This window comes from Cricetulus griseus, chromosome 3 (assembly GCF_003668045.3).
Source record: "Cricetulus griseus strain 17A/GY chromosome 3, alternate assembly CriGri-PICRH-1.0, whole genome shotgun sequence".
NCBI lineage: Eukaryota > Metazoa > Chordata > Mammalia > Rodentia > Cricetidae > Cricetulus > Cricetulus griseus.
This window is the reverse complement of record NC_048596.1, coordinates 80,683,826-80,696,769: the sequence shown is the minus strand read 5'-3', so window position 1 is coordinate 80,696,769 and position 12,944 is coordinate 80,683,826. Positions and strand designations below refer to the sequence as shown.

The 12,944-nt window shown below is 43.2% G+C and overlaps 1 protein-coding gene across 1 annotated transcript in view; it reads right to left on the bottom strand.

Moving 5' to 3' along the window:
• Positions 1-2,467: 2,467 nt before the first annotated feature.
• Positions 2,468-12,944, bottom strand: part of Dnah3 (dynein axonemal heavy chain 3) — a 163,945-nt gene continuing 153,468 nt past the window's right edge. The window contains exons 57-61 of the mRNA XM_035441306.1: positions 10,909-11,076; positions 9,230-9,372; positions 6,501-6,705; positions 4,615-4,752; positions 2,468-2,862 (exon numbers count right to left, since the gene is read on the bottom strand). Of these exons, the coding sequence (XP_035297197.1) occupies positions 2,509-2,862; positions 4,615-4,752; positions 6,501-6,705; positions 9,230-9,372; positions 10,909-11,076 (1,008 nt within the window). The 3' untranslated portion in view covers positions 2,468-2,508. The remainder of the gene's footprint in view (positions 2,863-4,614; positions 4,753-6,500; positions 6,706-9,229; positions 9,373-10,908; positions 11,077-12,944) is intronic.

Below are 12,944 nucleotides of genomic sequence, written 5' to 3'. Positions count from 1 at the left end.
GAGAGAGAGAGAGAGAGAGAGAGTGGCTTACAGGCTGTGAGCCAGCTAGTCCAACAATGGTTGTCTACCAATGGAAAGTCTGAGAATCCAGTAGTTGTTCAGTCCAACTAGATGGATGTCTTAGATGGTCTTCAGTATACACTGGAATCCCAAAGAAGTAGGCTATAATTCCAGTAAATCAAGAGTGAGAATAAGCAGGCAAAGAGCAAAAGTGTCTGTCTTCTGTGTCCCTGATATAGGCTGTCATCAGAAAGTGTGGCCCAGATTAAAGGAGTATCTTCCCACCTCAAAAGGTATATATTTCCACTTCATATTCAATAATTAAAATGATTTAATTAAGAAAAATCCCTCAGCTAGATGTGGTGGCCAATACCTTTAATCTTAGCACTTGGGAGACAGAGCAGGGTAGATTATTACCACATTGACCCCAACTGAAAGCGACCTCAAATTTAGGGCAATCTTGGTTTTCAAAGTAGAGGAAATATTTTAAATTTCAAAAATGTAATCCATCATACAAAAACATTCTGTCCCTTGACCCTTGAAGAATGAGACAGTTCTTGCCTCTCAGCTTTTCAGTGCTGAATGAAGTTGGAGTAGATAACTATAATTAAAATTCATTTGTTCTCTTAGCAGCCTCCTCATACCAGTTCTTTTACAGCCTGCAATATGACTTACCTACCATCCCAAGAGTTAGGATTTGGATCCTCACCATCATTCTATGCCGTGTGACTGATCGACTTATTTGGAATGATATAGTCCTATCATTCTGATTTATCTACATATTGAAAAGGGTTATATTTCTTTCTTGAAAAATACCTTTAGTGACAACTTTGAGTAGGAGTGTACTTTCTTACTGTCTCTATTACCATACACTTACTCTTTCTGGACACTTGGACAGCTTGCTCATCTCAGAATTTGCTTGGCACCATGAAGAAATTGAAACTAAGGTTTTTTGGAATACCTTTATTTCATTTGCTGAGGCTTGCCACACTTAGGAAAAGTCTCAGGTCTTGAATTGAGGCATTTGTTTCTAGCAAAGAGGCAGAAAAGCCAGACCATACACATTAAGACTCAAGCAACCTGTGTCTGCACCACTCTGAATATCCCAAGTAAAGCCACTTAGAACCTAAAGCTACATGAGAGAGTCAGGGAAGAATACCTCAGGAATTTGGTGTTTTTGTCTCTCTCTGGATTTTCTGGAGAGAAACAAGGATGGAAATTCCTTGGACAGAGTCATGTGGCTGGAACTATAGTCTCTTCCAAGAGTCTACATCAGAACAGCCAAGTCCTTGGCTAGGAGGTAGCATACATGGATTCAAGAGCTGGAGAACCTCCACCTGCCTGTGCAATGTAAACAAGCTGTGTGATACTCTTAGGCAGGTTCTTTCCTCTCCCTGAGCATCTAGATGGTGGGGACAACTATTTCCAGGCACAGGAGTGAGCAAGTTAGCCACAGGCTTGGGCACAAAACCTTCGTACAATATGCAAACAACAATTAGGCTACTCTCATCTCAGAAGTTAGCCCATTCATGTAACTGATAGAAAAGCAATTGAAGCTTAGCTGGGAACTGTAGTTTAGTGGAGTGCTTGCCTAGAGTGCTTAAGGTCATGAGTTCAATCCTTGGCATCAAGCAGTAGCTGAACTCATTGACTGACTGGAACCTAATTAGCACCAGTAAAGTAGAAGTAATGATAATCCTTACCTCCTAAGGTTGTGTAAGATGTGTGGTTAAAATATATTCAGTGGAGGCTGGAGTGGCTCAGTGGATTAGAGCACTTGCTGCTCCTGCAGAGGTCCTGAGTTCAGTTCTCAGAACCCACATGGCACCTCACAACTCTTTGTAACTCCATTTCCAGGGGTCAAATTCTATCTTTGGACCTCCTTGGACACTTGTACTCACATACACATAGCCACAGTCAGACACACACACACACACAAAGTCTTAATAAAATACACCAGGAACCTTAAAAAAAGAATTCAAGCCCTTCTAAACCTTTGATGGAACCTTGATGACTATACACGTGTGTCAGTCAGGGAAAATGGTGACTGAAATTCTGGGACTGTTATAGCAAAACTCAAGGTGAAGAAAATGACCCCAAGCAAGCTTAAGTCAAGTGGCCACAAGTCTAGGCAGCTATCTGATTTGGGAGATATTACCTTCTCATGGTTTCTGCTGCCATAAAATGGTGACAATAATAATGATCATAACCTACTTTATAGGACTGCTGTGACATGTCAGGATCTATTGATTATTAATCTTTTTTTGAGACAGGGTTTCTCTGTGGCTTTGGAGGCTGTCCTGGAACTAGCTCTTGTAAACCAGGCTGGTCTCGAACTCACAGAGATCCACCTGCCTCTGCCTCCCGAGTGCTGGGATTAAAGGCGTGTGCCACCACCACCCGGCTGGCTCTATTGATTATTATATCATCATCACCTTCAAACAATTCAGGAAAGAAAGGCTAGTTGTAATGGAGAATGCCATTTACTCTGTTTTGAGACACCTGCCATCAGTTATCCAGCTGGCACAATGAGGCCACGCCTCGGTTTATCCAGTGCTTCTGGGGCATGTTTGTTGGAAGTTCAATGGACAGGACGTAGTTAGTAGAGTGGCCAGTAGTAGAGAGGGTGCCTCTGCGGGCACTTGTCTTATATACTGGACACACGTAAATGTCCTGATGCTGGAATAATGCACTATCCCCAGGTTTCAGCCAAATGATGGGCAATGGGTCATAGAGGATTTTGGGAAGAGATTCTCCAATCTGCATCATTTTCCTGTCCCAACGTGCACCTTCAAGGAAAAGCCCTTTGATGTAGGCCCCATCTTCTGGGTTATTCTCCATAGTTGTTTCTTGTGTGGTTACCTGAAAGAATGGAAAGCTGTGAGTTTCATAATCTGATAGATTTCTTACATTTGCTGATAATAGAACCACCTGGCTGCCAGGTCTGCCTCTACCAAGAACTGGGCTTCTGTGATGAGTCTTATCAGATGTGAGTCAAGTCTGCTTCCTAGGCAGCTTCCTGCTGTTATATATGGTGGGGACAGAGAATGCATAAAGTGGGAGTCAGGAGGCCACACTGTAGCTTAGTGACCTTACATAATTGCTTCTCCCTTTGAGGACCTTGATCTAGGATATAAAGGATTGGATTCAAAATCAGAGGCTAGCTGATTAAACAGTTCTGGGGTGAGAGGTGAAGTACTTAAAATTTTTTATGTACTTAAAAAAGAAAAACAGTTTCTGTGGTTTAAAGACTTGCTCCAACTAAGAACCAGGTCATAGAATACCTGAAAATGCAAAGGACTGGTTCTGAGGAGCTGGTGTGCTGGTAGGTTTTCAATGTCAACCATGCCTCGGTGAGGGTTGCTCCATTGGGCTGGCCTGTGAGCATGTCTGTGAGGGACTGTCTTAATTGAGGTGGGAAGGCCTCTGAACATATGTAGCATCATTTTCATGGGTTGGGCCCTGGACTGTATAAGAAAGAGAAGGCCTCGAACTCAGAGATCTACCTGCCTCTGCCTCCCAGATGCTGGGATGTTTGAGGACAGCCTGGTCTATAGAGTGACTTCCAGGATAGCCAGGGCTAAGCAGAAAAACCCTGTCTTGAGGGAAAAGTGGTGGGGGTGGGGAGGGGCAATAGAGCAGGAACTGAGTACTAGCAAGCAGGGAAGCATCCATGTGTTTCTCTCTGCACGTGAAACTGCGAATGTGATGCCTTAAGTCAGAGGTGCTCAACCTGTGGGTCTGTTGGGGGTGGGGGCACAGTGTCAAACAGCCTTTACACAGTGGTCACCTAAAACCATCAGAAAACACAGATATTTGTATTGTGATTCATAACAGTGGCAAAATTGCAGTTATAAAGTAGCAACAACAATAATTTTATGGTTGGGGGGTCACCACACACGAGGAACTGTATTAAAGCATCACAGCATTAGGAAGGTTGAGAACCACTGCCTTAAGTTCCTGCCTTGACTTCCTTCTATGATGGAGTATAACTTGGAATTGTGAGCCAATCAACCCTTTCTGCACAAAGCTGCTTTTTCTCAGGGTGTTTTGTCACAGCAACACCAGTGATAAAGAGGTGATTCCTTGGGTTCCTCCCTTTAAAACAGAAAATGGTCTAAGGATAGTAGGGAATGATGGCTATCATGATGGACCAGAGGGTTGCAAGCTCCATTTATCCTCATTGTAGTTGTGAATGGAATGATTTTTCTATTTCTAAGGACTATTCAAAGACCTTCTTCCAAGTGAGGATGTCAAACAGACAGGGGGAGGAGGATGCTTCCCTTTGGAAAGATGAATTCTTTAAATAATATTTAATTGTGTGTGTGTGAATGTGGATATCAAAGGCGAACTTTGCAGAGTCAGTTCTCTCCTCTCACATTCATTTAGGTTCCAGGGATCAAACACAGGCTACCAGGTTTGCATGCAGGCCCCTTTGTCTGCCATCTCACTAGCACCAAATTCCTTTTTCTATACACAAGAACAAAGGCTTGAGAGTGCTGTGATCATATCAAACATAGCTTCTGGAGCTAAGTATTTGCAGGTACAAGGACGTGAGCAATACTATTTTCTTAGGTTGATTCCCTGAGCTGTCCCAACCCAAGAGATCCTTACCTCAAATTCAAATCCAATGTGGTCAATGGGGATGGTGTATTTTCTGGCATAATTCTGAGAAACTCCCGTCAAAAAAGACTGTGTAAAGTAGAATCCAGAGATCCAAAAGACCACAGGAGGCCCATTAGTGATCCAGTCCTATAAAGCCATAGAAATCAAAATTGAGAATCCACAGTGAAACATCAATAATAGATTAAATCAAGGTGAGCATGGGACTGGAGAGATGGCTCGGTGATTAAGAGCACTTGATGCCCTTGCACAGCACCAGAGTTTAATTGCTAACACCCATGTCAGGCAGCTCATAACCATCTCCAGGGATCCAGTTCCATCTTCTAGCACCTGCACACACATGTGTACAATAAACAGACAGACAGTAATGCATAACAGACCAGAAAAGACAGACCAACAGACAGACAGACAGACAGACAGACAGACAGACAGACAGACACACACACACACACACACACACACACACACACACACACACACGTAATAAACCTTTTCCTTTCTTTCCTTTAAGATAGAGTTTCTTTGTGTAGCTCTGGCTGTTCTGGAATTTACTATGTAGATCAGCCTGGCCTCGAACTCAGAGATCTACCTGCCTCTGCCTCCTGAATATGGTAGTTAAAGACATGTGCCACCACCACCTGGCAAAATTTTATGTGTGTGGGGTTTTGCCTGTCTGTGCCCCCAATATATATGACTGGTACTTGAAGAGGCCAGAGGTGTCAGATTCCCTGGCACTGGAGTAACAGATAGTTGTGAGCCACTATGTGAGTGCTAAGAATCTGGATCCCCTGGAAGAGCAACTGGTGTTCTTAACCTCTGAGCCATCTCTCCAGCCCAATGAAATACTTCTTTTTTTTAAAAAAAAAAAAGACTTTATTATGTATACAACATTCTGCTTCCATGTATATCTTGCACACCAGAAGAGGGCACCAGATCTTATAACAGATGGTTGTGAGCCACCATGTGGTTGCTGGGAATTGAACTCGGGACCTCTAGAAAGAGCAGTCAGTGCTCTTAACCTCTGAGCCATCTCTCCAGTCCCATGAAATACATCTTAAAAGAACTAAGAGGAGTATGGAAATAAGCCTCACAAAAATATTCTTTGCTTTTTCATTTTCTTGAAGCAAAGAGTCCTCTTGGTTTAACTCGTACTTTCTTACTTTTGAAACAAAGGTACAAAAAATGTATTTCTACTTTAAGCATGGGTGCAAAGTTGATACTGGGAACACAGTAGGGAGTGGTAAAGACTACAGCAGGGAAATATATGTCCTCTCTGTACTGAACAACAGCTACCATTCTCAGCAAGAGAGGCCATGTACTGATGCTGGGACATTATTTCAGGTATTGATGCTGGGACATTACTTCAGGTCTTCTGCATTTTGTCGGACAAACGTTTAGCTTTATACCTGCCCCACCCTCACCCCCAATGTGGGATTTTTTTGTTTGTTTTTCTTTATTTTTCTCGCACTAGAGGTTGAATTTAGACCTCAAAAATGCGAAGCAAGTACTCTACCATAGAGCTATAGCCCAGCCCCTATGTGTAAAATTCCAGTGTCTATATATCAGCTCAAAACGTTTCACAACACTAGACAGTCTTAATAAATATATCCATTGGCCAGTTATGCCCCATAGGCCTCCAGCTTGTGACATTTTTTTTTCTAGTTACTACTCCTACTACTGTAGATTAATATCTCCAAGGACTTTGAAAAGTCTCTCCCTCCCCACTGACCCAAGTCTGGAAAGGCCATTCCCAAATACCCAAGCCAGGATGCTACACTGCTGCCAGCCCTCCTGCCAACTTGTATTCTGCTATCTCAGAATGTCATCTCCACCTGAGAGAGCACACCAGGTATCCAATTACCCAGACTCCCAGGTACCTGGAAAAAGGTCAGGCGGGCCAACAGGTCAGCCACATAGCCTCCCAGGGGCTTCAGTGATGGGTAGGACTTGGCGGCCCACATGGCTGGCACTTTACCCACAAGCATACTATTGAAGACATCCTCCAGCTCTGAGGACATTAGGACTTGCCCTTTGATGGCACGGCCAATATCAATAAGGCTTCTTCGAACCACTTTGGTCAGCCTGCAAGGATAAAGGAGCAGGCTGAGCCTGGCTTTTCAGAGTCCTTCTACCCAAGTACACTAAATGTGTTTCTTTTATCTTTCTCCTGGTTCAAAGGTCAATGATATAAGAGGCAGATTTAATCACCATAACACTGGCACCTAAAAATAACTTCAATGTAGATCTTTCTTGTTTCTTTAGATACACAAATCATGTTTTTAATGACTTCTGTATTACCTTTCTGGAATCTGTCTTTTCTTTTTCTTCCCCTTTTTTTTTTTTTTTTTGGTTTTTTGTTTTTGTTTTTCGAGACAGAGTTTCTCTGTATGGCTTTGGAGCCTGTCCTGGAACTAGCTCTTGTAGACCAGGCTGGACTCAAACTCATAGAGATCCACCCGCCTCTGCCTCCCAAGTGCTGGATTAAAGGTGTGAGCCACCACTGCCCAGCTTGGAATCTGTCTTTCTTTCTTAGCACACAGTGAAATCTTTCCAATTCAGTGAGTCCTGCCTCAGTCTCCCAAGTGCTGGAATTGTAAGTATGGACCACTACAACACAGTTTCTAAGTTGTCCTGTTGCTGTTTTGTGTGTATTGCTGCATGCATGTTGTGAATATGAGTGTGTGCACATGCGTAGAAGCTAGAGGCTGATTTTGGGTGTCTTCCTCTATCACTCTCCACCTCACTTTTTTTTTTTTTTTTTTTTGGTTTTTCGAGACAGGGTTTCTCTGTGTAGCTTTGGAGCCTATCCTGGCACTCACTCTGGAGACCAGGCTGGCCTCGAACTCACAGAGATCCGCCTGCCTCTGCCTCCCTAGTGCTGGGATTAAAGGGCTGCGCTACCAACGCCTGGCCTCCACCTCATATTTTTCTGTAACTGCCCTGGCTGTCCTAGAACTCACTTTGTAGACCAGGCCAGCCTTGAATTTACAGAGATCCATCTGCCTGCCTCTGCCTCCCAACTGCTGGGATTAAAGTCATGAGCCACCATGCCCAGCTAAATTGTCCTTTTTAATGCCTTACAACATTCTATTTTATTCAACTGTTCCCCTACCATTGAAATATTTTTAAGCTGGGCATGGTGCCACACACCTTTAATCCCAGGATACAGGAGGCAGAGGCAGGTGGATCTCTGAGAGCTCAAGGTCAGCCTGGTCTACATAGTGAGTTCTAGGCAACCAGGGCTATATAGTGGGATCCCGTTGAAAGAAAAAGAGAAAGAGAGAAAAAGAAAGAAAAGAAAATTATTTGTAGGTTGTTGCCATTTATAAACATTACTAGAAAAATCCATTTATATATGCTTTTGTGTGAATTTCTAATTGCTTTCTTAGTAATAGTTAAAAGTACCTAGTACCTATTCAAATTTGATAAGAGTACCTATGATTTAGATCTTTTAATCCACATTGCCAAAGTTGTTCTTTTTTTTAATTTCTAAGTCTCAAAGTTGTTCTTTTTATAACCAGGTGTATACCTGAGAAAGGGCAACTGAAGGGCAGTCTGCAAGTAGGCAAGCCTGCCTCTTTCTGACTTCTCCATTCTGAGGCCTAGTTCAGCCCAGAGGAGTTCAGCTGAGTATGAAAAACAAACAAACAAAAAACAAAAAGCAAAAACCTTCCACCAGAAAGAGCTTGTAGAATCTCAACCCAATGGACAAGAGTATGAGCAAATAAAGAATTTTGTATCAGGATGAATTCAAGACTCAGATGCATGAGCTTGCTGAGGAGTCAAGAGGCAAAACTATTGCCTGAGGGACTGTATCACAGATCTCTAGTACACCTAAAAGACATAATTACAGTTTTTCAATTGTCCTATGCTATTCTGTTCTTGAAACTATAACCATTGTTAGGTTCAAGTTTTTAGTACTCAAGGAATACTTGCCCCAGAAGACACAGTCACAGACCCCTGAATCAGAAGCCAAACAGTCACCTAACCATTTTGGACTTCCCTTGTCACTGGATGCATGGAAACAGGTAAAGTGAAAGTATGCTAGAATACTACTGAAAATGGGGGTTTATTATTGCCCTGTTCTCTGCTATAAGAACAGCATTGATAAAGGCCAGTGAAGATCCTGGCAGCCATCAAGGAATGGCCCTGGTTGTCTGAGGCGAGACCAAAACATAAAAGGGAAGGCGCTAGAGCTGGTGTCTGGATCAATGAGGACTTAGCTCATCTTGCTGAGTTTTCTTGACTGTAAAGTGGTGGTAGAAATGAATAATGCCATATCACACTAATTGTGTATGGTTCTAATGCGATCTATGAATAGCATTTGGAGCCATACCTGACACTAGAGGTTCATTCAAAATAACTCAGATGACTTCTGCTTTAGTTATGCTTGGTATTGATTTGAATTCGAGTCATGCGAATGAAGGAGAGAAAAAGCAGGAGTGATTTAATATGTGGCCAACATATGCTGGGGTCATTGTATTTTACATCTCTCCCCTCAGGCAGGACAGCTTTCTCTGCAAAGCAATAGCTTATCAAGTGTCCCTTTTAGTTACTACTACACAGGTTCCAACTTTCAAGATCCAAGCAAGATCATTAGGCCCACCTGTTGAATCTGATGAGTTCCTGCCTTAGGACAGTATTCATAGACTCGTTATAGATCACGGGGTACAACCTCATTACCTCTTCCAGATCAAAGTCCATGGGAAGCTTGGACAGTACATCATGGGCCAGCTCTTCAACCACTTCCTTTAAGTATAGACAAGAGAGAGGGAATGAGAAGTAACGCCAACAGACAGGGGGCTCTATTTGGGGATGCATTGGTCCTTCCTGGGAATTTTTTCACAGAAGCCAATTCTGCCTTTGGGGGGAAGGAAGGCACTCATTAACTCACCATCCTTGGCGAGGACATCACTCCTTTGTCCAGAATGTGAAAATAATGAGCAATGACAGCCCTGTCGTTGTAGCTGTGACCAGACAGGGCACCCTTGATCAGCCAGGTAGCCTCAGGGAAGTACAGAACACTGGCCTTATCTTCAAGGTCACCCCCAGTGAGAATCCCCCACAGCTGTCATAGTTGGGAGCTCTTTCTCAATGCTAGTGACACTTGGGAAGGTAATAGGTCAATCTTTAATATTGAGCAAGACAAGCTTGTGGCACTGGGATTAGTCAAGTAGGGAAGGGGACAAATCTAGTGGACCAAAGAGGACAGACTGTGAATATGGCAGAGCCACAAAGCTTCCCTACCCAGTGGGGCTGCTTAACTGAAAATCAATTTCCTTTCCTACTCTATATCAAGACACCAACCAGACTAGTGTGACCATACCAATTATACCACTCAGAGTAAATGAGCTGGTCAGGAAGGTTCAAACCTGACAACTGTTGGATGTGAGGCAGCTCAGAAAGAGGAGAAGGGGAAGACAGACAGGCAGGCAGGCAGGCAGGCAGGCAGACAGACAGACAGACAGACAGACAGACAGACAGACAGACAGACAGACAGACACAGAGTCAGACAGGAGACACAGTTCTGAGTCTGGCTCTCCCATTGATTTTATGAAGAACATGAAGCTGGCTGGCCACTTCTTTACAAGGTTCATTTGAGAAAGGTGATTTGTTTTGGTTTTTGTCACTTGTATACTGAATAATGTAGTCTTGGCCAGTGCTTCACTAAGTGTGCACTGTGACTGCTAGAAGTTCTGTGGTTGTCTCCAGAACACAGAATAAAAAATGTTCAGTTACATGGTGGGAAAAATTATCTTTTCAGGTTTTGATGTCTTTCTCTTTCCATTCCTTTCAAACAGAAGGTCTCAAACTGGTGCTACTTTGACAATTCTCTAACCCTCACAGATCCCTCCTTCCTTTTAACAAGAAGCCAGCAAGGCCTCAGCTCTAGGACTTTGGCTAGCAATATCACTCAGGAAGAACTTAAAACACAGTTTGTCTTCTTTTCTTCCTTCCTTCTTCTGACCCAATCACAACTTAATGAAAATTACATTGGGTCTCCACTTACGGTTTTAAATTGCAATTGTTAAATATTTCTAAGCAAAAGTACATTTAGCTATAGGGGCTTTATGATATAGAAAAGTTCATGAAATTTTTTGTTGTTTTTTTTTTTTTAAAGAAATAACTGGCATTTTGGAAACTGCTTTCTTTATGTTCTGTGTTTGAGGACCTGGCAGTAGGGCCAAAGTGCCTTATGCCAGAGATATATGCCAGACCTCCATGTTCTGCCTTTCTGATTATTACCCACAGTCTCAAAGGCCTACCTGATGGAAGCCTGCTTACCTGTGGGGATTTTCCACTCCCTCCCGACTGTCTTGGGAGGGTCAATAGCACTCCTTGGAAGAGCTGATTGGTTTCTTGGTTGTCCTTGGTGATGTCAGCATTCTCATGGAGGCCAAATACTCCAGGGTGTGCTGTGATGGGGAGGGTCCTGAGATAATCAATGTAGGACTAGAAAGGAAATCAATTGTTATCAATGTAGGGACCCTGGGGTCCAAAGGTGACTCAGCTTGCCTAAGCCCATCTCAAAAAGAAATCACATTGTATCAGTAACATTGCCTCCACTTCCTATCCAGGACAGGTACATAAACCCCAGGCTATTCTTCATACTGTTTTCTGGTGAGTGTGAGAGCAGGTAGACTTGAGCATTTTTCTTCCCACCGATGGCCTTCTCTCTGTTCCTAAGTAACTGACTTTAGAGTTACATAGATCTGAGTTTGGATCCTAGTTCATTGCAAACTAACTGTAACCTGGAGTCAGTCACCTGAAATCCCATTTCCTTTATCTCTAAGTGGGGAAACAGACAAGCCCATAAAGAAGAAGGTTCATAGCAGGAAGAGTGGGGGTCTTTCCATCCTTCCTCTATGCTTCTTGTTTTCATAGTTCCTCTTATTTCTTTTCTTTTTTAATAATTTATTTAACCTTTATTTTATTTGCATTGGGGTGAAGGTATCAGATCCCCTGGAACTCGAGTTACAGACAGCTGTAAGCTGCCATGTGGGTGCTGGGAATCGAACCCAGGTCCTCTGATGCTCTTAACTGCGAAGCCATCCCTCCAGCCCCTCTTATTTCTTTATCTAGTTGTTCTGTCCTTTCTCTTTAGCCATGTTTTTTTCAAGATAAGGTCTTAATATGTAGAGCAAGTTGACCTCATATCTACAATCCTGCTTAAGTTTATGGAGTGCTGGGATTATAGCTTTGTGCCACCATGCCCAGCTTTCCCATTGTCACCTTTGGGGGCCATTGTGCTTTCTCTTATTTTCTTCTTTTTACTGATTTAACATTTTTTTTTTTTACTGATTATTTGGAAACCTCACATAATGTACCCTGATCACTCTCACCTCCCAGTCTAGCCTGCCCCCACCCTTTTGGTCTCCCCCCCAAAAAGATTTTTAAAACATTCAATTTGTATTGTCCACATAGTCATTGGAGCATGGTCAAACTCCCAGTGGCCAGCACCACAAAGAAAAGTGAGTCTCTCCCTACCTGCACCCCTGCCAGTAGCCATTAATTGTGGAGAGCATCCTTATTACAATTTTCAAGAGTTCTCCTTGATGGCTTCCGGTCCAGGCCGCTATCCTTCCTCAGGGGTGGGGTAGGGGTTGTCACAGAAGCCCTCCATGTATCATCTTCTCAACAGCTCTTATTGCCTTTTGAAACCTTATTTCACTACTAAGCCTTTACATATGTATGTACGTGTGTGTGTGTGTGTGTGTGTGTGTGTGTGTGTGTGTGTGCGCGCGCGCGTGTGTGTGTGTGTGTGTGTGTGTGTGTGTGTGTGTGTGTGGCACATGTGCATGTCTGTGTGTGAGTGCAGTCATGTATGTGCCATGGAGTGCATGTGGAAGTCAGATGACAACCTTAGGTGTTGGTCCTCATCTTCCACCTTCTTTGAGTCACATTCTTTTGTTCTTCATCCCTGTGTTCATCAGGCTAGCTGGTCCACAGGCTTCCAAGGATGCTCCTATCTCTGCCTCCATTCTGTCCATATGTATGCTGGGATTGTAGTTGTATACTGCCACACTTGGTATGTAGATTCTGGGTGATCCAAACACTGATCCTTACACTTGCATGCCAAGCACTTTTATCCACTGAGCATCTCCCAATCCCCACAAGCCTTCATCTTAACTATCCCACTACTCTAGATAGAATCCATATCTTAAAGACTCAGTATTTATTAAACAACATCATATCTCTTGAAGTGTCCATGGAGAAATAGGAACAGATTATGGACCCAAATGAGGAAGCCCGAGGCTGAATAGCTGGGCTTTCCTTGAATACCATGTAGCCCCAAACTTCAATCTGAGAGGAAATATAGG